We start from the raw sequence: 24,423 nt of genomic DNA, 5'->3' as shown, positions 1-24,423 counted from the left end.
AAATGAGTTCTCCAAGGGAGTGTGTGTAGATGGAGAATAGAAGGGGATCCAGAACTGAACCGTTAGGGACCCCCACCGTTAGGGGTGGGAGGCAAAGGAGGAGCCCACGTAAGAGACAGAGAATGAGCGGACAGAGAGATAGGATTAGAACCAGGAGAGGACAGTGTCAGTAAAACTGAGGTTGGATAATGTTTCCAGGAGAAGGAAGTTGGATTTATGCCCTTCATTCGCCCCTTCCTCAGCCTCACAACACTTGTGTACATAGCCATAATTTATTTATTCATAAGAATGTCTGTCTCCCCCTCTACACTATAAGCTTATTGTGGACAGGGAATATGTCTACCAACTCTATTTCATTGTAGTCTCCCAAGGGTTTAATACAGTGCTTGGAATACATTACGCACTAAATAAATATGACTGATTGATTGGGTATTTGGTTCTTGTAATTATAACGATGGTATTTGTTAAGCACTTACTGTGTGCCAAGCACTGTTCTAAGCGCTGAGTCCTTTTGTCTTAAGACTGTGAGCCGCAAGTGAGATAAGGACTGGGGTTGATCTGATTATCTTGTCTGTACCCTAGTGGTAAAAGCTGTGGCATCTGTTAAGCACTTTCTTTGTACTAAGCACTGGAGTAGATGGAAGCATATCAGGTTGGACACAATCCCTGTCCAACGGTACTCACAGTCTCAATCCCCATTTTCATATGAGGTAACTATGGCACACAGAAGTGAAGTGACTTGTCCAAGGTCAGGCGGCAGACAAGTGGCAGAGCGGGGAATCGAACCCAGGTTCTCTGACTCCCAGGACCGTGTTCTTTAATAATAATAATACCAATAATAATGATGTTGGCATTTGTTAAACCCTTACTAAGTGCCGAGCACTGTTCCAAGCACTCGGGTAGATACAAGGCAATTAGGTTGTCCCACATGATGCTCACAGTCTGAATCCCCATTTTACAGATGAGGTAACTGAGGCCCAGAGAAGTGAAGTGACTTGCCCAAAGTCACACAGCTGACAAGTGGCAGAGCCGGGATTATAACCCACTACCTCTGACTCCCAAGCCTGGGCTCTTTCCACTAAGCCATGCTGCTAGTAGAGTGCTCTATACACCGTAAGTGACACCTGTCCACATGCTTTGTTTAGTTAATAATAATAATAATAATGGCATTTGTTAAGTGCTTACTATGTGCCAAGCACTGTTCTAAGCACTGGGGGAGATACAAGGTAAGCAGGTTGTCCCACGTGGGGCTCACAGTCTTAATCCCCACTGTACAGATGAGGGAACTGAGGCTCAGAGAAGTTAAGTGACTTGCCCAAGGTCACACAACAGACATCTGGCGGAGTCGGCATTAGAACCCATGACCTCTGAATCCCAAACCCGTGCTCTTTCCAGTGAGCCACGCTGCTAGTTGAGTGCTCTATACACAGTAAGTGACACCTGTCCACATGTTTTGTTTTGTTGTCTGTCTCCCCCTTCTAGACTGTGAGCCCGTTGTTGGGTAGGGACCATCTCTATATGTTGCCAACTTGTACCTCCCAAGCGCTTAGTACAGTGCTCTGCACAGAGTAAGCGCTCAATAAGTACGATTGAATGAATGTATAAATGAATGCTCAAGAAACGACACAGATTGATGGATTGACTGATTGATTGATTGATTATTCTGCGGTGAGAAATGTTAATAGCAATTGGGAAAGGCAGAATTGGGTTGGATTTACTTCCTTCCTCTCCCCTTCGTCCCCCTCTCCATCCCCCCCATCTTACCTCCTTCCCTTCCCCACAGCACCTGTATATATGTATATATGTTTGTACATATTTATTACTCTATTTATTTATTTATTTTACTTGTACATATCTATTCTTTTTATTTTATTCTGTTAGTATGTTTGGTTTTGTTCTCTGTCTCCCCCTTTTAGACTGTGAGCCCACTGTTGGGTAGGGACTGTCTCTATATGTTGCCAATTTGTACTTCCCAAGCGCTTAGTACAGTGCTCTGCACATAGTAAGCGCTCAATAAATACGATTGATGATGATGATGATTTACTGAGTCCTTGCTCTGCGCGCCCTCGTGTGGTGGGCTGGGGAACATCCGCCTTCCAACCTCTCCAGCCCGGTGGGGCCAAGTTCACCCCCAATAGCATCCATCAGTCACATGTACTGAACGCTTACTATGCGCTGGGCACTGTACTAAGCGCTTGGGAGCGTACAACGATATCACAGACGCATTCCCTGTCCACGACGAGCTTCCAGTCTAACAACACCTCTGAACTGTCACCTCATGCTGTGGGAAAATCGTGTTATAATAGTAAAATAATAATAATAATAATGATGGTATGTGTTAAGGGCTTACTATGTGTCCAGCACTGTTCTAAGCGTTGGTGTAGATGCAAGGTAATCGGGTCGTCCCACGTCATCCCCATTTGACAGATGAGGGAACTGAAGCCCAGAGAAGTGAAGTGACTCGTCCAAGGTCACACAGCAGACAAGTGGCGGAGCCGGGATTAGAACCCATGACCTCTGACTCTTGCCACTCAGCCACGATTTGTTAAGCACTTACTGTGTGCCAGGCACTGTACTAAGCGCTGGGGCGGATGCAAGCAAATCGGGTTGGACACAGTCCTTGTCCCATAGGTGGCTCCCGCTCTCGATCCCCATTTTGCAGATGAGGTCACTGTAGGCCTGGAGAAGTCAAGTGACTAGTCCAAGGTCACACAGCAGACAAGTGGCGAAGCCAGGATTAGAACCCACGTCCTTTGACTCCCAGGCCCGGGCTCTATCCACTTTGCCAGGCTGCTCCTCCAATGATGATGGTATTTGGTAAGCACTTACTATGTTAGAGAAGCAGCTTGGCTTAGTGGAAAGAGCCCGGGCTTGGGAGTCAGAGGACATGGCTTCTAATCCTGGCTCTGCCACCTGTCTGCTGTGTGACCTTGGGCAAGCCACTTAACTTCTCTGTGCCTCAGTCACCTCATCTGTAAAATGGGGATTAAGACTGTGAGCCCCACATGGGACAACCTGACTACTTTGTATCTGCCCCAACACTTAGAACAGTGTTTGGCACAGAGTAAGTGCTTAACAAATACCATAATTACAAGTGCTTAGTACAGTATTCTGCACACAATAAGCGCTCAGTAAATACGATTGAATGAATGAATGAATGAATGAATGGCAAGCACTGCTCTAAGCAGTGGGGTAGATAGAAGTTAATCAGGTTGGACACGGTCTCTGTCCCACGAGGGGCTCACAGTCTTAATCCCCATTTTACAGATGAGGTAGTTGAGGCTCAGAGAAGTGAAGTGAGTTGCCCAAAGTCACTGAGCAGCCATGTAGCAGAGGCAGGATTAGAACCCATGACCTTCTGACTCCCAAATCTGTGCCTGATCCACTATGCCATGCTGCTTCCTTCAAGTTATAGTAACCATGACTGCAACGGGAATGAATAGATGGGGGGGTTGATAGCTGGTTTGATAATTTCTGATAAACTCATCCTCAGACTGTAAACTCACTGTAGGCAGGGAATGGGTCTACCAATTCTGTTGTACTGTAATAATAATAATGGCATTTATTAAGCGCTTACTATGTGTAAAACACTGTTCTAAGCATTGGGGAGGTTACAAATTGATGAGGTTGTCCCACGGGGGGCTCTCCCAAGCGCTTAGTACAGTGCTCTGCACATGGTCACCAGCCTGGATAGAGCCCAGGCCTGGGAGTCAGAAGGATCTGGGTTCTAAACCCAGCTCCGCCCCATGCCTGCTGTGTGACCTTGGGCAAGTCAGTTAACTTCTCTGGCCTCAGTTACCTCATCTGTAAAATGGGAATTAATAATAATAATAATAACAGTAATAATAATTATGGTATTTGTTTAGCGCTTACTACGTGCCAAGCACTGTTCTAAGTGCTGGGGTACATACAAGGTAATCAGATTGTCCCATGTAGGGCTCACAGTCTTAATCCCCATTTTACAGATGAGGAAATTGAGGCACAGAGTAGTTAAGTGGCTTGCCCGAGGTCCCACAGCGGACAAGTGGCTGAGCCAGAATTAGAACCCACATCCTCTGACTCCCAAGACTGGGCTCTTTCCACTAAGCCTCACTGATAAAGAGTGGGAGCCCAAAGTGGGACAGGGCCTGTGTCCAACTTACCTGAATTGTATCTACCCCAGTGCTTAGAACAGTGATGGGCACATAGTGAGCAGTTAACAAGTACCATAATTATTAATTATTAGTGAGCTCAATGGAAAGAGCCTAGGCTTGGGAGTCAGAGGTCATGAGTTCAAGTTCCGGCTCTGCCACTTGTAAGCTGTGTGAATTTGGGCAAGTCACTTCTCTTCTCTGTGCCTCAGTTACCTCATCTGTAAAATGTAGAAGACTGTGAGCCCCATGTGGGACAATCTGATCACCTTGTATCCTCCCCAGCGCTTAGAACAGTGCTTTGCACATAGTAAATGCTTAACAAATGCCATCACTATTATTATTATTATAAATACAATTGAAGATAGAAGTTCCCCTATTATGTCTGCACCTACCACACTTCTGTGATTCCACCGAATTAACTGTTGTTAAGTTGCAAAACCAAAGGAAATGCAAAAATCTGCTCATTCCAGTTCAGTGAGGCAGTCTGGCCTAGTGGAAAGAGCACTGTCCTGCGAGTTAGACAGACCTGGGTTTTAATCCTGTCTCCGCGTGTCTGCTGAGTGACCTTGGGCAAGTCACTTCACTTCTATAAATTATATATTATAAATGACTTATTTATTCCTATTAATGTCGGACTCCCCCTGTAGACTGTAAGCTTGTTATGGGCAGGGAATGTGTCTGCTAATTCTGCTGCAATGTACTCTCCCAATAAATAGTAATAATAGTAATAAATAATAGTAAGTGCCCAATAAATATGACTGATTGATTTTCTGTGTTTTAGCTACCACAACTGAAAAATAGGGGATTAAGACCGTGACCCCCATGCGGGATAGGGACTTAGTCCAACCTAATTAGCTTGTCTCTACCCCAGTGCTTAGTACAGAATCTGGCATATAATAGGTGCTTAACAAATATCATAAAAATAATTATAATTATTGAGAAGAAGCATGGCTTAGTGGAAAGAGCACAGGCTTGGGAGACAGAGGTCATGTGTTTGAATCCCGGCTATACCACTTGTCAGCTGTGTGTCTTTGGGCAAGTCACATAACTTCTCTAGATTGTGAGCCCACTGTTGGGTAGGGACTGTCTCTATGTGTTGCCAACTTGTACTTCCCAAGAGCTTAGTACAGTGCTCTGCACACAGTAAGCACTCAATAAATACGATTGATTGATTGATTCTCTGTGCCTCAGTTACCTCATCTGTAAAATGGGGACTAAGACTGTGAGCCTCACGTGGGACAACTTAATAACCTTGTATCTACCCCAGCACTTACAATAGTGCTTGGCTCATCTTATTATTATTATTATTATCATAATAACAACAACAGTAGTCAGTCAGTCAATCATTATTATTGAGCGCTTACAGTATGCACAGAACTGTACTAAGGGCTTGGGAGAGTATGATACAATGATAAACTAGACTGTGAGCCTGTTGTTGGGTAGGGACTGTCTCTATATGTTTCCAACTTGTACTTCCCAAGCGCTTAGTACAGTGCTCTGCACACAGTAAGCGCTCAATAAATATGATTGAATGAATGAATGCATAAATGAATGAACTAATAAACAGACACACTCCCTGCCTACAATGAGCTTAGAGTGGATCACCCCCTTCTCCTCAACACGCTATCCAACCCTGGCTTCACAGACTCTGTCCTCTCCTGGTTCTCCTCTTATCTCTCTGGCCGTTCATTCTCAGTCTCCTTTGCGGGCTCCTCCTCCCCCTCCCATCCCCTTACTGTAGGGGTTTCTCAAGGGTCAGTTCTTGGTCCCCTTCTGTTCTCTATCTACACTCACTCCCTTGGTGAACTCATTCGCTCCCACAGCTTCAACTATCATCTCTACGCTCATGACACCCAAATCTACATCTCTGCCCCTGCTCTCTCTCCCTCCTTTCAGGCTTGGGTCTCCTCCTGCCTTCAGGACATCTCCATCTGGTTGTCTGCCCACTATCTAAAACTCAATATGTCCAAGACTGAACTCCTTATCTTTCCTTCCAAACCCTGCCCTCTCACTGACTTTCCTGTCACTGTAGACGGCACTACCATCCTTTCTGTCTCACAATCCCGCAAACTTGGTGTCATCCTCGACTCCGCTCTCTCGTTCACCCCTCACATCCAATCCATCACCAAAACCTGCTGGTCTCACCTCCGCAACATCACCAAGATCTGCCCTTTCCTCTCCATCCAAACTGCTACCTTGCTGGTTCAATCTCTCATCCTATCTTGACTGGATTACTGCATCAGCCTCCCCTCATCAGCCTCCCCTCTGATCTCCCATCCTCCTGTTTCTCCCCACTTCAGTCTATACTTCACGCTGCTGCCCGGATCATCTTTGTGCAGAAACACTCTGGGCATTTTACTCCCCTCCTCAAAAATCTCCAGTGCCTACCAGTCAACCTATGCATCAAGCAAAAACTCCTCACTCTCGGCTTCAAGGCTGTCCATCACCTCGCTCCTTCCTACCTCACCTCCCTTCTCTCCTTCTACAGCTCAGCCCGCACCCGCCACTCCTCTGACGCTAACCTCCACACTGTACCTCGTTCTCGCCTGTCCCGCCATTGACCCCTGGCCCACGGCCTTCCCCTGGCCTGAAATGCCCTTCCTCCACACATCCGCCAAGCTAGCCCTCTTCCTCCCTTCAAAGCCCTACTGAGAGCTCACCTCCTCCAGGAAGCCTTCCCAGGCTGAGCCTCCTTTTTTCTCTCCTCCTCCCCATCCCCCCGCCCTACCTCCTTCCCCTCCCCACAGCACCTCTATATATGTTTGTACAGATTTATTACTCTATTTATTTTACTTGTACATATTTACTATTCTATTTATTTTGTTAATGATGTGCATCTAGCTTTACTTCTATTTATTCTGATGACTTGACACCTGTCCACATGTTTTGTTTTGTTGTCTGTCTCCCCCTTCTAGACTGTGAGCCCGTTGTTGGGTAGGGACTATCTCTATACGTTGACAACTTGTACTTCCCAAGTGCTTAGTACAGTGCTCTTCACACAGTAGGCATTCAATAAATATGATTGAATGACTGAATGGAGGCATCATAACACCTTGACTGATAACTCCTTGCCCATGCATGTATCTGCTTCTTCCTGTGCTGAATCTCCCCATACCATGGTGTTCTACCAGAATGGATGTGTGAAGAGGGAAGAATACAGGTCCCTCAGCCATCCCAGTTGTCTCCCCCTCTCTATGATGGCATTTATTTATTAAGCGCTTACTATGTGCAGAGCACTGTTCTAAGCGCTGGGGAGGTTACAAGATGATGAGGTTGTCCCACAGGGGGCTCACAGTCTTCATCCCCATTTTACAGATGAGGTAACTGAGGCACAGAGAAGTTAAGTGACTTGCCCAAAGTCACACAGCTGACAGTTGGCGGAGCAGGGATTTGAACCCATGATCTCTGACTCCAAAGCCTGTGCTCTTTCCACTGAACCACGCTGCTTCTTAGACTTAGTCTTCTCTAGACTGTAAGCTCATTGTGGGCAGGGAATGTGTCTGTTTATTGTTCTTTTGAACTCTTCAAAGCCCTTAGCCTGGTGCTCTGCTCACAGTAAGAGCTCAATAAAATATAATCAAATGAACGAATAATAATAATAATAATACTGGCATTTATTAAGCACTTACTATGTGCAAAGCACTGGTCTATGCGCTGGGGAGGTTACAAGGTGATCAGGTTATCCCACAGGGGGCTCACAGTCTTTATCCCCATTTTACAGATGAGGTAACTGAGGCCCAGGGATGTTAAGTGACTTGCCCGAAGTCACACAGCTGACAATTGGTGGAGCCGGGACTTGAACCCATGACCTCTGACTCCAGGGCCCAGGCTCTTTCCACTGAGCCACACTTCTTCTCATATGAAAAGCACAAGCCTGGAAGTCAGACGAGCATGGTTTTGGTCCCAGTTCCACCACTGGCCTGGGTGAGAAGTGAGAAGTCACTTAACTTCTCTGGGCCTCAGTTACCTCACCTGTAAAATGGGGATGATAACGCTTTCCTTTTCATGGCATTTGTTAAGTGCTTGCTATGTGCCAGTCACTGTACTAAGCACCGGGGGAGACACAAGGTAATCAGGTTGGATGCAGTCCATGTCCCACATGGGACTCCCAGTCACGATCCCCATTTAACAGATGAGGACTGACAGAAGTGAAGTGACTTGCCCAAGGTCACACAGCAGACAGGTGGCGGAGATCGGTCCTTCTAACTTCCAGGCCCACGTTCTATCCACTAGGGCACGAAAAAAGCTAACATCGAATCACCTTGGAAAAATAACAGTTACTATTCATTCCATCGTATTTATTGAGTGCTCACTGTGTGCAAAGCACCATACTAAGCACTTGAGAGAGGGTGCTACTATTCGATCATGCATATACGTTCAATTCACCAGTCAGAGTCTGATTTGCTTCTTACCTCTCAACGCCATCATTCGAACTCTTTCTTAGGTTTCAAAATCGATGGTGGCGTCCACTAATTGCTTCTTGTGCCTCCATGGAAAAGGTGGCAGAGTTAAGGTCAAAATCACCGGCGCTTCTGCATTCAGTCCATCCATTGATCTGTCCGGTTTTGGGATCGGCCACTTCAGTTCCCTTCGGGAGATGAACAACGAAAGCTTTTTTGGTCGCGTCTCTAGCTCCTTCCGGCCTTCTCTAGGCTTTCCCGCCTTCCTCATCTAAGCGTCCGGTGGAGAGGTCAAGGCGACATCCTCTTGTGCTTTTGGGACCCTCCTATCAGTCGGTCAATTGATGGTATTTATTGAATGCTTCCTGTGTGCAGAGCACTGTACTAAGCACTTGGGAGAGTCCAACAGGACAGAGTGAGTAGACACGTTCCCTGCCCACAGGCTGATGGTCTAGAGGGGGAGACAGATGTTAACAGAAATAATTGAATTATGGATATGGATGTAAGGGCCATGGGGTTGTCCTCCATTTATTTCCTTGGTTTTTCCTCTCCAGCCCTCTGAATGTTGGGGTTCTGGGGAGGGGTCCGACCTCGTGCCGTGGTGTGAATACAAGCTGCGCATTTCAGGTGGGGAGTATCGCAGATAGCACCAATCTCCTCCCTCGGGGGCACCGTCCATCGTGGGTTGAAAATGGCACCTGATAACCTGAAATTGAAAATGGGATAAAAACCTTCTAGGTGCTCAGATTTCACGCCATTGTTTGGGGCGTAAGATACCCAGGGGGACGCAGTACGCACGGTTCATTTCTCGACCGAAATCAGTGCTCCGTTTGCCTGCTGCACCCAGGCCCAAGTCTCCAGGTTTGAATTTTTAAAATCGTCTTTCAAGACGCAGGTTGAAATAATTCTGTGCAAAGCATGGGGGTGGGAGGTCTATTAAACCGGATATGATCACTTCTTGACAGAAGCAGCCCTACTCCCTGCTCAGCAGGGAACTGAAATGTATTCTCTCAACCAGAATTAGTATTCAGCTTTTCGTGTAAAACTGACGGTTGTTACAAGCAGCAGACGCCACGTTTCTTTTGGCGATGCCTTCAGAAGTAAAACTAGGTAGTTTTTTATTTGCTTTTCTTCTTTGATACTCCTAATTCGGGCTTCTTAAACGTGTACAGTCACTTGAGAAGGAGGTACTGGAGAAAACTGCACGTATTTGAATCCACCTCTTTTTCTCTCCTTTTCTCTGGTCCAGGGGTGACAGAAAATCAATCTTCCTCTGTTTTCAGGGACAAAATATAGATTCGACGTCTTGAAATCACGATGAGTTGTCTTCTTATAACCACTGCGGTCTGGTCTAGTAATAGGGAAAGGATTCCTGGCTTCTTTTGAGGGCTAAAACAAAGGAATATACCAAGCACAGGAAATCAGGCAAAAACGTATTTAGTAAAATGAGTGAAAATGCTCTGAGGGTGGAATTTTCACAGGCAAAAATGAAAAGATTTCTAGGTCCGTGATCCATTGAGATAGGAGGGATTTAAAGGATTCAGCCTGGCTTGGTGGAAGGGTTGGGTTAGCAGGTAAGCTGGGTTCTGTTCCTGGCCTACGGTGTGACCTCAGGCCAGTCACAACCTCTCTGGGCCTCAGCTTCCTCATCTGTAAAATGGAGGTAATAATAATAATAATGGTATTTGTTGTAAGTGCTTCCTATGTCCCAAGCACTGTTCTAAGGATACAAGGAAATCAGGCTGTCCCACGTGGGGCTCACAGTCTTAATCCCCATTTTCCAGATGAGGAAACTGAGGCAGAGAGAAGTGAAGTGGCTTGCCCAAGGTCACACAACAGAAAAATGGCAGAGCCAGGATTGGAACTCATGTCCTCTAACTCCCAAGCCCGTGCTCTTTCCACTAAGCCACGCTGCTTCTCAACACTTGTCCTACCCATAGCGTAGTGGATAGAGCCCGGGCCTGGGATTCAGAAGGTCATGGGTTCTTATCCTGGCTCTGCCACTTGTCTGCTGTGTGACCTTGGGCAAGCCACTTCACTTTTCTGTGCCTCAGTTACCTCACCTGTAAAATGGGGATTGAGTCTGTGAGCCCCATGTGGGGCAGGAACTGCGTCCAACTCAATTGCCCTTGTCCACCCCAGTGCTTAGTACAGTGCCTGTCACATCGTAAGTGCCTAACAAATATCATCACATTATTATTATTATAAACCTCAGGTGGGGTAACAACTGCATTCAACCTGAAGATCTGCCTACTTGTTTTGTTTTGTAGTCTGTCTCCCCCTTCTAGACTGTGAGCCCATTGTTGGGTAGGGACCGTCTCTATATGTTGCCGATCTGTACTTCCCAAGTGCTTAGTACAGTGCTCTGCACACAGTAAGTGCTCAATAAATACGACTGAATGAATGAATGAATGAATCTTGTATCTACCCCAGCACTAGCACAATGCTTTGCACGTAGTAAGCACTCAAGAGTTACCGTCATTATTAAATCCACTTTACACGGTCCATGACTAAACTTCAAAATACAACATCGTTCACTATAATCTTCAATCATTTCCACTCATTTTACTCACCAACCATTTCGCTTTTTAAGCTGGGAATTTGTACATGGAGAAAATCGCTGGGATCTGGCCACATTTTCTGGTGCTCTGCACACAGTAAGCCCTCAATAAATATGATTGAATGAATTCAATGATATTACAGGAAAAAGCTCTTTCTCAGTAGCGGGAACAGTGAATTCAAGCTTCTAGACATAAATCAAGAGTGCATCTTTAAAAAGCCAAAGAGAGGCCTAAAGGATTCCTAAATCAAAGGCAAAATTGGAAGTCCCAGCAATCTGACTTTCTGCCAGCAAGGAGCCAGGAGCCCCTTCCGGAATGGGCGACGATATGGGAGGAATCCTTATTTTCCTTTGTTTTTGTCAAGAATTCTATTGCTTATTGTTAGCTTCTTTTTAAGCAAGGAAACTGTACTTTCCAAGATTATAAGAGCACTGCACATATGGTCTACATGCAAAAAGCATTTATTTCTTCCTCATGTCCTCAGTTCCCACTCCCTTCTGCTTCATCCTGATTCGCTCCTTTAATTCCCTCCTCCCTCAACCCCACAGCCCTTATGTATACAGACGTAATTTATTTATTTCTATTTATGTCTGTCTTCCCTCCCTTCCCACAGCCCCACAGCACTTAGGTACAGAGCCAGAATTTCTTTCTTTCTATTCATTTGTCACCCCTCGAGACTGCAAGCTCATTGTGGGCAGGGAATGTGTCTGTTATATTGTTGTGCTGTACCCTCCCAAGTGCATAGTACAGTGCCCTGCACATAGTAAATGCTCAATAAATATGATTGATTGATTAATGTCCACTCATTCATTCAACCATATTTATTAAGCACTTACCATGTGCAGAGCACTGTACTAAGCGCTTAGGAAAGTACAATACAGCAATAAATGTCTGCCTCCTCTCTAGACTGTGAGCTCGTTGTGGGCAGGGAATGTTTCTACCATCTCTGGTGTATTGTACTATCCCAAATGCCTAGTAAAGTATCCTGCACATAGTAAGTGCACAATAAAGACCACTGATCGATTGACTGATTGATTGATGCCTGTCCCCACCTCTAAACTATGATCTTGTTGTGGGCAGAAAACGTGGCTTAGTGGTAAGAGCCCAGGCTTGGGAGTCAGAGGTCATGGGTTCTAATCCTGGCTCTGCTACTTGTCTGCTATGTGACTTTGGGCAAGTCCCTTCACTTCTCTGTGCCTCAGGGACCTCATCTAGACTGTGAGCCCACTGTTGGGTGGAGACCGTCTCTATATGTTGCCAACTTGTACTTCCCAAGTGCTTAGTACAGTGCTCTGCACACAGTAAGCACTCAATAAATACGATTGATTGATTGATTGATCTGGAAAATGGGGATTAGGACTGCCAGCCCCATATGGGACAATCTGATTACCTTGTATCTACCCCAGTGCTTAGAACAGTGCTTGGCACATAGTAAGCACTTAACAAATACCATCGTTATCATTGTACTCTCCCAAGCACTTTGTACAGTGCTGTGCACACAGTAGGTGCTCAATGAATACCACTGACTGATCGATTAATTGACTAAATGCATTCTTAAATAACCCTACGATGGCTTTTAGGGTATCCATTCTTGACATCCCTCCCACTGCGCGAAGCGATGTGCAGAGACAGGCTGCATGAGAACAGGGGCACTGAAGGATGGTGGGAAGGGGAAATGTGTCAGGAAACAGTCAATAAACAGAATACTCACCATTTCAGGATACCTTTTGAGCTATGACCAAAGAATGAACGCTAAAGAGAAAAATAAAAACAAAAATAAAAACTGAAAAGGAGAGGGGGAACGGGAAAACGGAAAGAGAGAGAGAAAAAGAGTTTTGAGTGGATCTGCTGAGCGGGAAGACTGTGATTAGAGACGAGGGTAAGTCAGAGCTATCGAAAAAGACCAGAATAGGCAGCGAGTGGAAAACCACAGAGGTTTAGAGATAAAGTTGCCAAGAGCAACCCATGACTTGTGAGTCTGTAAAATTGCGTTCAAAGATTTCTTAGAAAAATCACCCAGTGGCCTTGGGAAAAGAGCCCGGACCTGGGCTCTAATCCCGGCTCTACCGCTTGTCTGCTGTGTGATCTTGGGCAAATCACTTCACCTCTCTGTGTCTCTGTTTCCTCATCTGCAAAATGGGGATGAAAGAAATACTTGTGCTCCCCTCGTCTTAGACGGCAAGTCCCAAGTGGGACAGGGACGGTGTCAGACCTGATGATCTTGTAACTACCCTAGTGCTTAGTACAGTCCTTGGCACATGGTAAGCTCTTGAAAAATACCACAATTGTTACAGACAGATTGTTGAAGTGAAGCCTCCTAGGCAGTGTAGTGAACAGCCAAGTTTCCAGACAAGCTACACAAACATTGGGAAGTAATATTAATTAAAATAATTATGGTACTTGTTGAGCGCTTACTATGTGCCAGGCACTGTACTAAGTGCTGGACCCATGTATGTAAGGCCTGTCCTCTTCAGGTGAATGAAAACAAAACTAAATAAAACAAACAGCACATGGTAGCAGCAAGGCCTAATGGAAAGAGTACAGGCCTGGAAATCAGAGGACCTGGGTTCTAATCCCCACTCCACCACGTGCCTGCTGCGTGACATTCGATAAGTCACCTGACCTCCCTGGGCCTCAGTTTCTGCATCTGTAAAATGGGGATAAAATCCCTGTCTTCTCTAATCCTTCGATTGGGATTATTTTACTTAAATAAGTGATAGTCTAAACAAATTCTGAGAGCAAGATGCGATATGGAAGGTTTGGATCGTTTCAAGTAGTCCCAGACTTTTGGAAGTTATTTTCCCTACACCTCAAGTGACACCCTAAAGGAAATCTGGGACTGGCATATATGTTGGTATCTCAACTCCAATTTACTCTTTTGGACCTCCACTAAAACTGGAAGCAAAGTAATCAAAAAGGATAATCAAAAGAGCTGTGAGCCCGTTGTTGGGTAGGGATCATCTATATGTTGCCGATTCGTACTTCTCAAGTGCTTAGTACAGTGCTCTGCACAAAGTAAGCGCTCAATAAATAAGATTGAATGAATGAATGACATTCTCTGACTCTGGGAGACTTAGTTATTAGGAAATACTAGAAGTCTCATATAAGATAAGGATTCTCTGGAAGCCAATTTTCAGGCCTACGTAATGTGATGTTCTAACCGGGCCCAACCGAAAGCAAATCCGACTCAAGTCTCTTCACCTTTGACAGCTTCCCTCTGTTCTGACATAAATTATCATTCTTCTCCAGCAGGGTCTAATTCCATGCAAAACATCTTATTCATAATCGGCAGCCCTTCTTAGACTAGCTTTACCCCTGTTTCGAATTCTATTCCCGGAGCAGTTTGTGCTTTTATAATTTACTTTACCTTTTCTTCCAGTTCCTTTATTTGCCTCTTTTGAGCTTCAATTCTTTCTTCTAACTCTTTAATTCTCTACAAAATCAAAAGCAGGAAAATATGTATTTTGGAATTAAGAAAAAAGAAACAGAAAATAGCTTGTTTCAAATTTCCATATGACTATAAAAAGATGAAAGAGCAGAAAAAGAAGATGATATATACATAGATGAAAGCAAACACACGACTTTACCCCACTCTGAAAATACGAGTTTTTTGCATGCACGCATACAAATAAAACTGTGTGTGTGTCTGTGTAGAGCTAATTGCTGTTTATTTTTTTAACTCCAACAGATTTTTCACAGGCTGTAGGAGACTGTTCAAAATCAACCAATCAATCAATCAATCAATCAATGGTATCTATTGAGCGCTTACTGTGGGCAGAGCATTGCACTGAGCTCCTTTAGACTGTAAGGTCATTATGGGCAGGGAATGTGTCTTGTTATAGTGTAATATTTTACACTCCTAAGTGCTTAGTACAATGCTCTGCACCTCAGAAGTGCTCAATAAATACGATTGATTAGGTGATAATAATGATGGTATTTGTTAATAATAATAATAATAATAATAATGGTATTTATTAAGTGCTTACTATATGCAAAGCACTGTTCTAAGTGCTGGGGAGGTTACAAAGTGATCAGGTTGTCCCATGGGGGGCTCACAGTGTCTTAATCCCCATTTTACAAATGAGGTAACTCAGGCCCAGAGAAGTTAAGTGACTTACCCAAAGTCACACAACTGACAATTGGCGGAGCCGGGATTTGAACCCATGACCTCTGACTCCAAAGCCCGTGCTCTTTCCACTGAACCATGTAGCTTCTCATAAGCGCTTACTATGTGCCAAGCACTGTTCTAAGAACTGGGTATACAACAGTTGGCAAACGTGACTTATGCAACTCGAAATGCAGTTTTTACTTGTTTGCAGAGACTTCAATCAACCAACCCCATTTATTGAGTGCTTTATTATGTGCGGAGCACTGTACTAAATGCCTGGGAGAGTATAATACAACAGAATTGGTGGACATGACATCTGCATTCTTGAAATGCAGCTTCTATTTGTTTGTGGAGACTTTTCAATCAGTGAGCACTAGACACTAGACTTCCTACCCGTGGGGAAGCAGCATGGCATTGTGGATAGAGCGTGGGCCTGGGAGACAAAAGGTCATGGGTTCTAAACCCGGCTCTGCCCCTTAATAATAATAACAACTATGGTATTTGTTAAGTGCTTACAATGTGCCAAGCACTATTTTCGGTGCTGGGGATGGATACAAGATAATCAGGTTGTCCCATGTGGGCTCACAGTCTTAATCTCCATTTTTACAGATGAGCAAACTGAGGCACAGAAAAGTTAAGTGGCTTACCCAAGGTCACACAGCAGATAAGTGGTGGAGCTGGGATTAGAACCCACGTCCTCTGTCTCCCAAGCCTGGGGTCTTTCCACTAAGCCATTCTGCTGTGTGACCTCGGGCAAGTCACTTCATTTTTCTGGGCCTCAGTGACCTCATCTGTAAAATGTGGGTTGAGATTGTGAGCCCCACGTGGGACAGGGACTGTGTCCTACCCGATTTGCTTGGATCCACCCCGGCGCCTGAGACATAGTAAGTGCTCACCAAATACCATAATCATTATTATTATTAGTAGTAATAATAGTAATCATTATTGGGTTCCAATGGACTCTTTCAAGTGCTTAGCACAGTGGTCTGCACAAAGTAAGTACTCAATAAATATAAGTGACTGACTGACTGACTAGAATAGTGGACTCTCCCAAGGGCTTAGTAATAATAATAATAATAATAATAATGATGGCATTTGTTAAGCGCTTACTATGTGCAAAGCACTGTTCTAAGCCCTGGGGGGGCTACAAGGTGATCAGGTTGTCCCACGTGGGGCTTACAGTCATCGTCCCCATTTGACAGGTGAGGTAACTGAGGCTCCGATAAGTTAAGTGACTTGCCCAAGGTCACACAGCTGACATGTGGCAGAGCCGGGACTTGAACCCATGACCTCTGACTCCAAAGCCCGTGCTCTTTCCACTGAGCCACGGTACAGTACTTTGCACACCGTAAACACCCAATAAATACCATAGATAATAAGGATGAGGAGGAAGATTGAATCCTGATTTTACAGATGATGAGGACGATGATTTGGGTCTCGCGACCGCAAGGGGGCTTTTGGGGTGGCACAGTATAATAATCATAATAATAATAACAGTGGTATTTGTTAAGTGCTTACTATGTGCCAAGTACTGTTGTAAGCACTGGGGTAGATATCAGGTCATCAGGTTGTCCCACGTGGGGCTCCCAGTCTTAATCCCCATTTTACGGATGAGGCAACTGAGGTACAGAGAAGTGAAGTGGCTTGCCCAAGGTCACCCAGCAGACGAGTAGAAGAACCAGGATTAGAACCCAGGTCATCTGACTCCCAAGCCCACACTCTTTCCTCTAAACCATGCTGCTTCTCAATAAGTTGCCCAGGCAACGGGGCCTGGCCACATCTCAACCTCCCATCTCTCCTTCTCCAGCTCAGCCCACACCCTCCACTCCTCTGCCGCTAACCTCCTCACTGTGCCTCGTTCTCGCCCATCCCGCCGTCGACCCCCGGCCCACGTCCTCCCCCTGGCCTGGAATACCCTCCCTCCGCACATCTGCCAAGCTAGTTCTTTCCTCCCTTTAAAGCCCTACTGAGAGCTCATCTCCTCCAGGAGGCCTTCCCAGACTGAACCCCCTTTATCCCCTTCCCCTCCCCCATCCCCCCCCGCCCTACCTCCTTCCCCTCCCCACAGCACCTGTATATATGTTTAGACAGATTTATTACTCTATTTATTTTACTTGTACATATTTACCGTTCTATTTATTTTGTTAATGATGTGCATTTAGCTTTAATTCTATTTGTTCTGACGACTTGACACCTGTCCACATGTTTTGTTTTGTTGTCTGTCTCCCCATTCTGGACTGTGAGCCCGTTGTTGGGTAGGGACCGTCTCTATATGTTGCCAACTTGTACTTCCCAAGCGCTTAGTACAGTGCTCCACACACAGTAAGCGCTCAAAAAATACGATCGAATAAATGAATGAATCTCCACGACTTCTGCAGGGGCGGCGGGTGGCATCCAACCCCCTACCTGCTGAGCGTGCTGGATGAACTCCATCCTCTCTCGCAAGATCTGGGCGTCCCGCTCCCGCAGCTCACTCATCATCTGCCTCTTCCACTGGTCCACGGCCAGCTGCAGCTTCTCCCGCTCAGCCTCGGAGAGGATTTCCGTCATCTTGGCTCCTGCTTCCTGCTGCAGAGCATCATATAGCATGGCTTCCAGCTCCAGGATTTGCTAGAGAAAAACCAAGCAGCTCATTAGCCTAGCATTTCTGCCCAGAGCCAGAATTTCCTTATTCTTCTTCACACCTTTTAGACTGTGAGCCCACTGTTGGGTAGGGACTGTCTCTATATGTTGCCAACTTGTACTTCCCAAGCGCTTAGTACAGTGCTCTGCACACAGTAAGCGCTCAATAAATACGATTGATGATGATGATCTTTCTCCCCCTCGAGACTATAAGCTCCCTGTGAGCAAGGAATGGGTCTGTTAATAATCATAACAACGATTATGGTATTTGTTAAGCGCTTACTATGGAAGCACTGTTCTAAGTGCTGAAGCAGCATGGCTCAATGGAAAGAGCATGGGTTTTGGAGTCAGAGGTCATGGGTTCAAATCCCAGCTCTGCCAATTGTCAGCTGTGTGACTTTGGGCAAGTCACTTAACTTCTCTGGGCCTGAGTTACCTCATCTGTAAAATGGGGATTAAGACTGTGAGCCCCCCGTGGGACAGCCTGATCGCCTTGTAACCTCTCCAGCGCTTAGACCAGTGCTTTGCACATAGTAAGTGCTTAATAAATGCCATTATTATTATTATTATTATTAAGGTAATGAGGTTGTCCCACGTGGGGCTCACACTCTTCATCCCCATTTGACAGACGAGGTAACTGAGTCACAGAGAAGTGAAGTGGTTTGCCCAAGGCCACATGAGCAGACAAGTGGCGGAGCCAGGATTAGAACCCACATCCTCTGACTCCCAAGCCCATGCTCTTCCCACTAAGCCACACTGCTTCTCTATGGTGTGGCCTAGGGGATAAAGCCCAGGCCTGGGAATCAGAAGGACCTGGGTTCTAGTCCTGGCTCTGCCATTTGTCTGCTGTGTGACCTTGGGCAAGTCACTTCACTGCTCTGGGCCTCAGTTCCCTCATCTGTTAAAAGGGGATTGAAACTGTGAGCCCCACGTGGGACAGGGACTCTGTCCAACCTGATTACCCTGTATCTACCTCAGTGCTTAGAACAGTGCTTGGGACAAAGTGCGTAACAAAAAACATAAAAAAATTAAACCCCCCCACCTGTGTTTTAATATCTCTCTCTGCTGTTGGATGGTAACTTCCCTGACGGCAGGGATTGTTTCTACCTACTCTATTACAGTCTCCCAAGCACTTAGTATAGTGTTTCTGCCAGGAATGACTGATTGATTTGTTTGGGGGTTTTTTGTTTGTTTGTTTTTGTTCTTTCCAGGGTTATTTGTTAAGCTCTTACTATGTGCCTGACACTGTATTGAGCGCTGGGGTAGCAGCATTGGATTAGTGGAAAGAGCACGGGCTTGGGAGTCAGAAGATCGTGGGCTCTAATCCTGCCTCTGCCACTCATCTGCTGTGTGATCTTGGGCAAGCCACTTAACTTCTCTGTGCCTCAGTTACCTCATCTGTAAAATGGGGATTAAAACTGTGAGCCTCATGTGGGACAATCTAATTACCTTGTATGTACCCCAGCACTTAGAACAGTGCTCAGCATATAGTAAGCATTTAACAAGTATCATTATTATTATTATTATTATTATTATTATTATTAATCAGATTGGACACAGTCCACTTCCTACACGGGGCTTCCAGTCTTAATCCTCATTTTTCAGATGAGGGAACTGAGGCCTAGAGAAGTTAAGTGACTTGCCCAAGGTCACCCAACGGATAGGTAGAGGAGCCAAGATGAGAACCCAGGTCCTCTGACTCCTGGGCCGGGCTCTTTTCACTATATCACACTACTTTTCTGGCCCTTGCGCTCTGCCATTTCTCTTATCTGTAATTAAGTTTAGTGCCTATCTCCACCTCTAGACTTTAAGCTCGTTAAGGCAGAGATCATCATCATCATAATAATAATGGCATTTGTTAAGCGCTTACTACGTCCAAAGCACTGTTCTAAGCACTGGGGGGATACAAGGTGATCAGGTTGTCCCACATGGGGCTCACAGTCTTAATCCCCATTTTTCAGATGAGGTAACTGAGGCTTCGAGAAGTTAAGTGACTTGCCCAAGGTCACACAGCAGACATATGGTGGAGCTGGGATTCAAACCCATGACCTCTGACTCCAAAGCCCGTGCTCTTTCCACTGAGCCATGCTGCTTCTCATGCTAACCAACTTTTTATTTGTTTATTCAATAGTATTTATTGAGTGCTTACTGTATGCAGAGCACTGTACTAAGCACGTGGAAAAGTACAATTCAGCAACAGAGACAATCCCTGTCCACAGTGGGCTCACAATCTAGAAGGGGGACATAACTGTATCTTTCCTCTTTTCCCACTCCCTTCTGCATTGCCCAGCCCCACAGCACTTATGCCCATAGCCACAATTTATTTATTTATATTAATGTCCGTTTCCCCCTTTAGATTATAAGCTTGTTGTGGGTAGGAAACGATAATCATAGTAATAATAATGATGGTATTTGTTAAGCACTTACTCTGTACCCGGCAAAGTACTAAGCACTGGGGTAGATACCAGCAAATCGAGCTGGACACAGTCCCTGTCCCATGTGGGGCTCACAGTCTCAATCCTCATTTTATACATGAAGGAACTGAGGCCCAGAGAAGTGAAGTGACTTCCCCAAGGTCACACAGCAGACAAGAGGTGGAGACAGAATTAGAACACATGAACTGCGTATGTTATACTGTGGTATTGTATTCTCATAAGCGCTTAGTGTAGTGCCCTGCACAGAGTAAGTGCTCAGTATGTATAATTAATTGATCATGGTATCCTCTCCCTAGAGCTCGGTACACTGCTCTATACAGTCATGCCCGAAGTCACACAGTTGACATTTGGCGGAGCCGGGATTTGAACCCCTGACCTCTGACTCCAAAGCCCAGGCTCTTCCCAATTCTGTTAGTGCGTCTAGATTGTGAGCTCGCTGTGGGCAGGGACTGTGTCTGATGTTCTATTGTACTCTCCCAAGCATTTAGTACAGTGCTTTGCACACAGTACGTGCTCAATAAGTATAATTAAATGAAGGCATGGTCCAAAGGGCCATCTTCTGATGGGGCAGAACCGCCTGGGTCCGCCGTGTGGGGCGACTGGAAGGAACGGCTCTGTCGGGTCAAGTGAGGCATCGGAGGGGAGGCCAGTTACTCCGGTGCCATTTTGTGGCCGCGCCCCTGACAGGCTCAGAGCCCGGCCGCACATTCCTTCTGGTCCGGAGTGTCACCTCCCCGAGGTCTGGGTGAGCCTCCATCTCGCCTGTCTCGCTGCCAAACCTGGCCCACGTCCTACCTCTGGCCAGGAACACCCACCCTCCTCAAATAATAATAATAATGATGGTATTTGCTACGCACTTACTACGTGCCAAGCACTGTTCTAAGCGCTGGGGGGTATACAAAGTAATCAGTTTGTCCCACTTGGGGCTCAAAGTCTTAATCCCCATTTTACAGGTGAATCAATCAATCAATCAATCAATCGTATTTATTGAGCGCTTACTATGTGCAGAGCACTGTACTAAGCGCTTGGGAAGTACAAATTGGCATCACATAGAGACAGTCCCTACCCAACAGTGGGCTCACAGTCTAAAAGGGGGAGACAGAGAACAGAACCAAACATACCAACAAAATAAGTAGGATAGAAAACTGAAGTAACTGAGGCGTGGCTCAGTGGAAAGAGCATGGGCTTTGGAGCCAGAGGTCAGGGTTTCAAATCCCAGCCCTGCCAACTGTCAGCTGTGTGACTTTGGGCAAGTCGCTTCACTTCTCTGGGCCTCAGTTACCTCCTCTGTAAAATGGGGATTAAGACTGTGAGCCCCCTCGTGGGACAACCTGATCACCTTGTAACCTCCCCAGCACTTAGGACAGTGCTTTGCACATAGTAAGCAGCCCCCGTCCTCCCCCGTCCTGGAATGCCCTCCCTCCGCACATCCGCAAGCTAGCTCTCTTCCTCCCTTCAAAGCCCTACTGAGAGCTCACCTCCTCCAGGAGGCCTTCCCAGACTGAGCCCCCTCCTTCCTCTCCCCCTCCCCATCCCCCCCGCCTTACCTCCTTCTCCTCCCCACATCACCTATATATAAGTATATATGTATATATGTTTGTACATATTTATTACTCTTTATTTATTTTACTTGTACATATTCATTCTATTTATTTTATTTTGTTAATATGTTTTGTTTTGTTCCCTGTCTCCCCCTTCTAGACTGTGAGCCCGCTGTTGGGTAGGGACCGTCTCTATCTGTTGCCGACTTGTACTTCCCAAGCTCTTAGTACAGTGCTCTGCATACAGTAAGCGCTCAATAAATACGATTGAATGAATGAATGAATGAGGCACAGAGAAGTTAAGTGACTCACCCAAAGTCACACAGCTGTCAAGTGGTCTATTTGTTCTGACGACTTTGACACCTGTCTACATGCTTTGTTTTGTTGTCTGTCTCCCCCTTCTAGACTGTGAGCCTGTTGTTGGGTAGGGACCGTCTCTATATGCTGCCAACTTGTACTTCCCAAGCGCTTAGTCCAGTGCTCTGCACACAGTAAGTGCTCAATGATCAATCAATCAATCAATCAATTGTATTTATTGAGTGCTTACTGTGTGCAGAGCACTGTACTAAGCGCTTGGGAAGTACAAGTTGGCAACATATAGAGACAGTCCCTACCCAGCAGTGGGCTCACAGTCTAAAAGGGGGAGACAGAGAACAAAACCAAACATACTAACAAAATAAAATAAATAGAATAGATATGTACAAGTAAAAGAAATAAATAAATAATAAATAAATAAATAGGGTAATAAATATGTACAAACATATATACATATATACAGGTGCTGTGGGGAAGGGAAGGAGGTAAGATGGGGGGATGGAAAGGGGGACGAGGGGGAGAGGAAGGAAGGGGCTCAGTCTGGGATGGCCTCCTGGAGGAGGTGAGCTGTCAGTAGGGCCAATAAATACAATTGAATGAATGAATGAATGAAAAGTGGTGGAGCCTGGATTAGAACCTATAACCTCTGATTCCCAAGCCCGGGCTCTTTCCACTAAGCCACACTGATTCTCATGTCTCAAATCCTCTCAAATTCCACAGACAATGACTCTCCCCGACCTCAAAGCCTTACTAAAGGCCCGTCTCCTCCAAGAGGCCTTCCCAGACTAAGCCCCCTTTTTCCTCATCTCCCACTCCCTTCTGCATCATCCTGACTTACTCCCTTTGTTTTTCCCCCACCCAGCCCCACAGCACTTATGTCCACATCTGTCACTTTATTTGTACTGATGTCTGTCTCCCGGCCTCTAGACTCTGAGCTTGTTGTGGACAGGGACTGTCACTGTTTATCATTGTATTGTACTTTCCCAAGTGCTTAGTGCAGTGTTCTGCACACAGTAAGTGCTTAATAAGTACGACCGAATGATTGAATGAATGCCACTGACTGAGTGAGGCGAACACGTTGCTTTTTTCCTCAATTTTCTCCAGAAGAAAATGTCCAGATGTGACCCTGAGTGATTGGACCATTCAGAAGTGTCATGTTGGTCGGCCTACCTTGCCAGCCTGTTTTGGCCAGTGCCAACTATCGTCCTCTCTTGAGGGTCCTGCCTTCCACACACCCGCCCCCACCGTGAACAGTGTCCATGAGGAGGATGGCATCGTCGGTGAGGAGGACGATTGTTCTCGGTGCTTGCCGCCTTACCATGTGGGCCTGGTCTAATGCCTGCTTCCGGTAGTCCAACTCCTCGTCCAAGTAGCCCTTCTGCTTGATGAACAGCTCCTGCCGAGGGGCCGGGGAGGGGGAAGCGGGGGGGGGGAGGATGGGGAGGCAGGGGGGTGGGAGGGGAGAAGGGGTCAGAGCCCGTGGATTGGGGTCATCAGGGCCGCCGAGTTTGTGGACCAGGGAGGGAGGGGCGGTGCGGGAAGGGACAGGGATGGAGGAGGAAGAGACAGGGATGGAGGAGAGAGGAGGGGAAGGGGTGAGGGCAGATGGGGAGAGAGGAAGAAGGAGTAGGGAAAGGTGGGGAGGGAAGAGGTGGGAAGGGGTAGGGAGAGAAGGGGAGAGAAGGGGAGGGAGGAGTAGGGAAAGTTGGGGAGAAATGTGGCAGGAAGGGGTGGGGAGAGAGGAGGCCAGAGGGATGGGGAGAGAAAGGGAGAGAGGAGGAAGGGGTAGGAAAAGATGGAGAGGGAAGAGGAGGAGGGGAATGGAGAGAGAGGAGGGAAAGACGGGGAGAAAGGAGGCCGGGAGCAGTGGGGAGAGAAAGGAAGAGAGGAGGGAAGAGTAGGGAAAGGTGGGGAGGAAAGTGGTAAGAAGGGGTGGGGAGGCAGGAGGCCAGGAGGGATGAGGAGAGGAAGGGAGAGAAGAGGGGGTAGGAAAATATGGAGAGGGAAGAGGAGGGGAGGAGTGGAGAGAGAGGAGGGAGAGAGGAGGCCAGGAGGGGTGGGAAGAGAAGGGGAGAGAGGAGGGAGGGGTAGAGAAAGATGGAGAGGGAAGAGGAGGGGAGGAGTGGGGAGAGAGGAGGAAGAGAGGAGGTGGAGGAGGTGGAAAGAGGGGAGGCCGGGAGAGGTCAGGAGAGAAGGAGAGAGAAGGCCGGGAAGGGTGGGAAGAAAAGGGAAGAGTGGAGGCCAGCAGAAGGGGGAGAGACAGGCAGGGAAGAGGCCAAGAAGGGCAGGGGGTGGCAGGAAGGGGCAC

General features: G+C 46.4%; 1 protein-coding gene across 14 annotated transcripts in view; it reads right to left on the bottom strand.

Annotated features, from left to right (window-relative positions):
- Positions 1 to 8,969: 8,969 nt before the first annotated feature.
- JAKMIP3 (Janus kinase and microtubule interacting protein 3) overlaps positions 8,970 to 24,423 on the bottom strand; it is a 199,181-nt gene continuing 183,727 nt past the window's right edge. For 8 of the 14 annotated variants that reach the window (XM_038743751.1, XM_038743753.1, XM_038743756.1 and 5 more), the window contains 4 exons: positions 23,434 to 23,511; positions 17,609 to 17,812; positions 14,462 to 14,527; positions 8,970 to 9,922 (listed from right to left, as the gene is read on the bottom strand). In XM_038743751.1, coding sequence (XP_038599679.1) covers positions 9,692 to 9,922; positions 14,462 to 14,527; positions 17,609 to 17,812; positions 23,434 to 23,511 — 579 coding nt within the window. In that variant the 3' untranslated portion in view covers positions 8,970 to 9,691. Of the gene's footprint in view, positions 9,923 to 12,805; positions 12,878 to 14,461; positions 14,528 to 17,608; positions 17,813 to 23,433; positions 23,512 to 24,423 lie in introns of all 14 variants that reach the window. The other 6 variants (XM_038743760.1, XM_038743766.1, XM_038743757.1 and 3 more) reach the window with 2 other exon arrangements.

This window comes from Tachyglossus aculeatus, chromosome 3 (assembly GCF_015852505.1).
Source record: "Tachyglossus aculeatus isolate mTacAcu1 chromosome 3, mTacAcu1.pri, whole genome shotgun sequence".
Lineage (NCBI taxonomy): Eukaryota > Metazoa > Chordata > Mammalia > Monotremata > Tachyglossidae > Tachyglossus > Tachyglossus aculeatus.
This window is presented reverse-complemented; position numbering and strand designations above follow the sequence as displayed.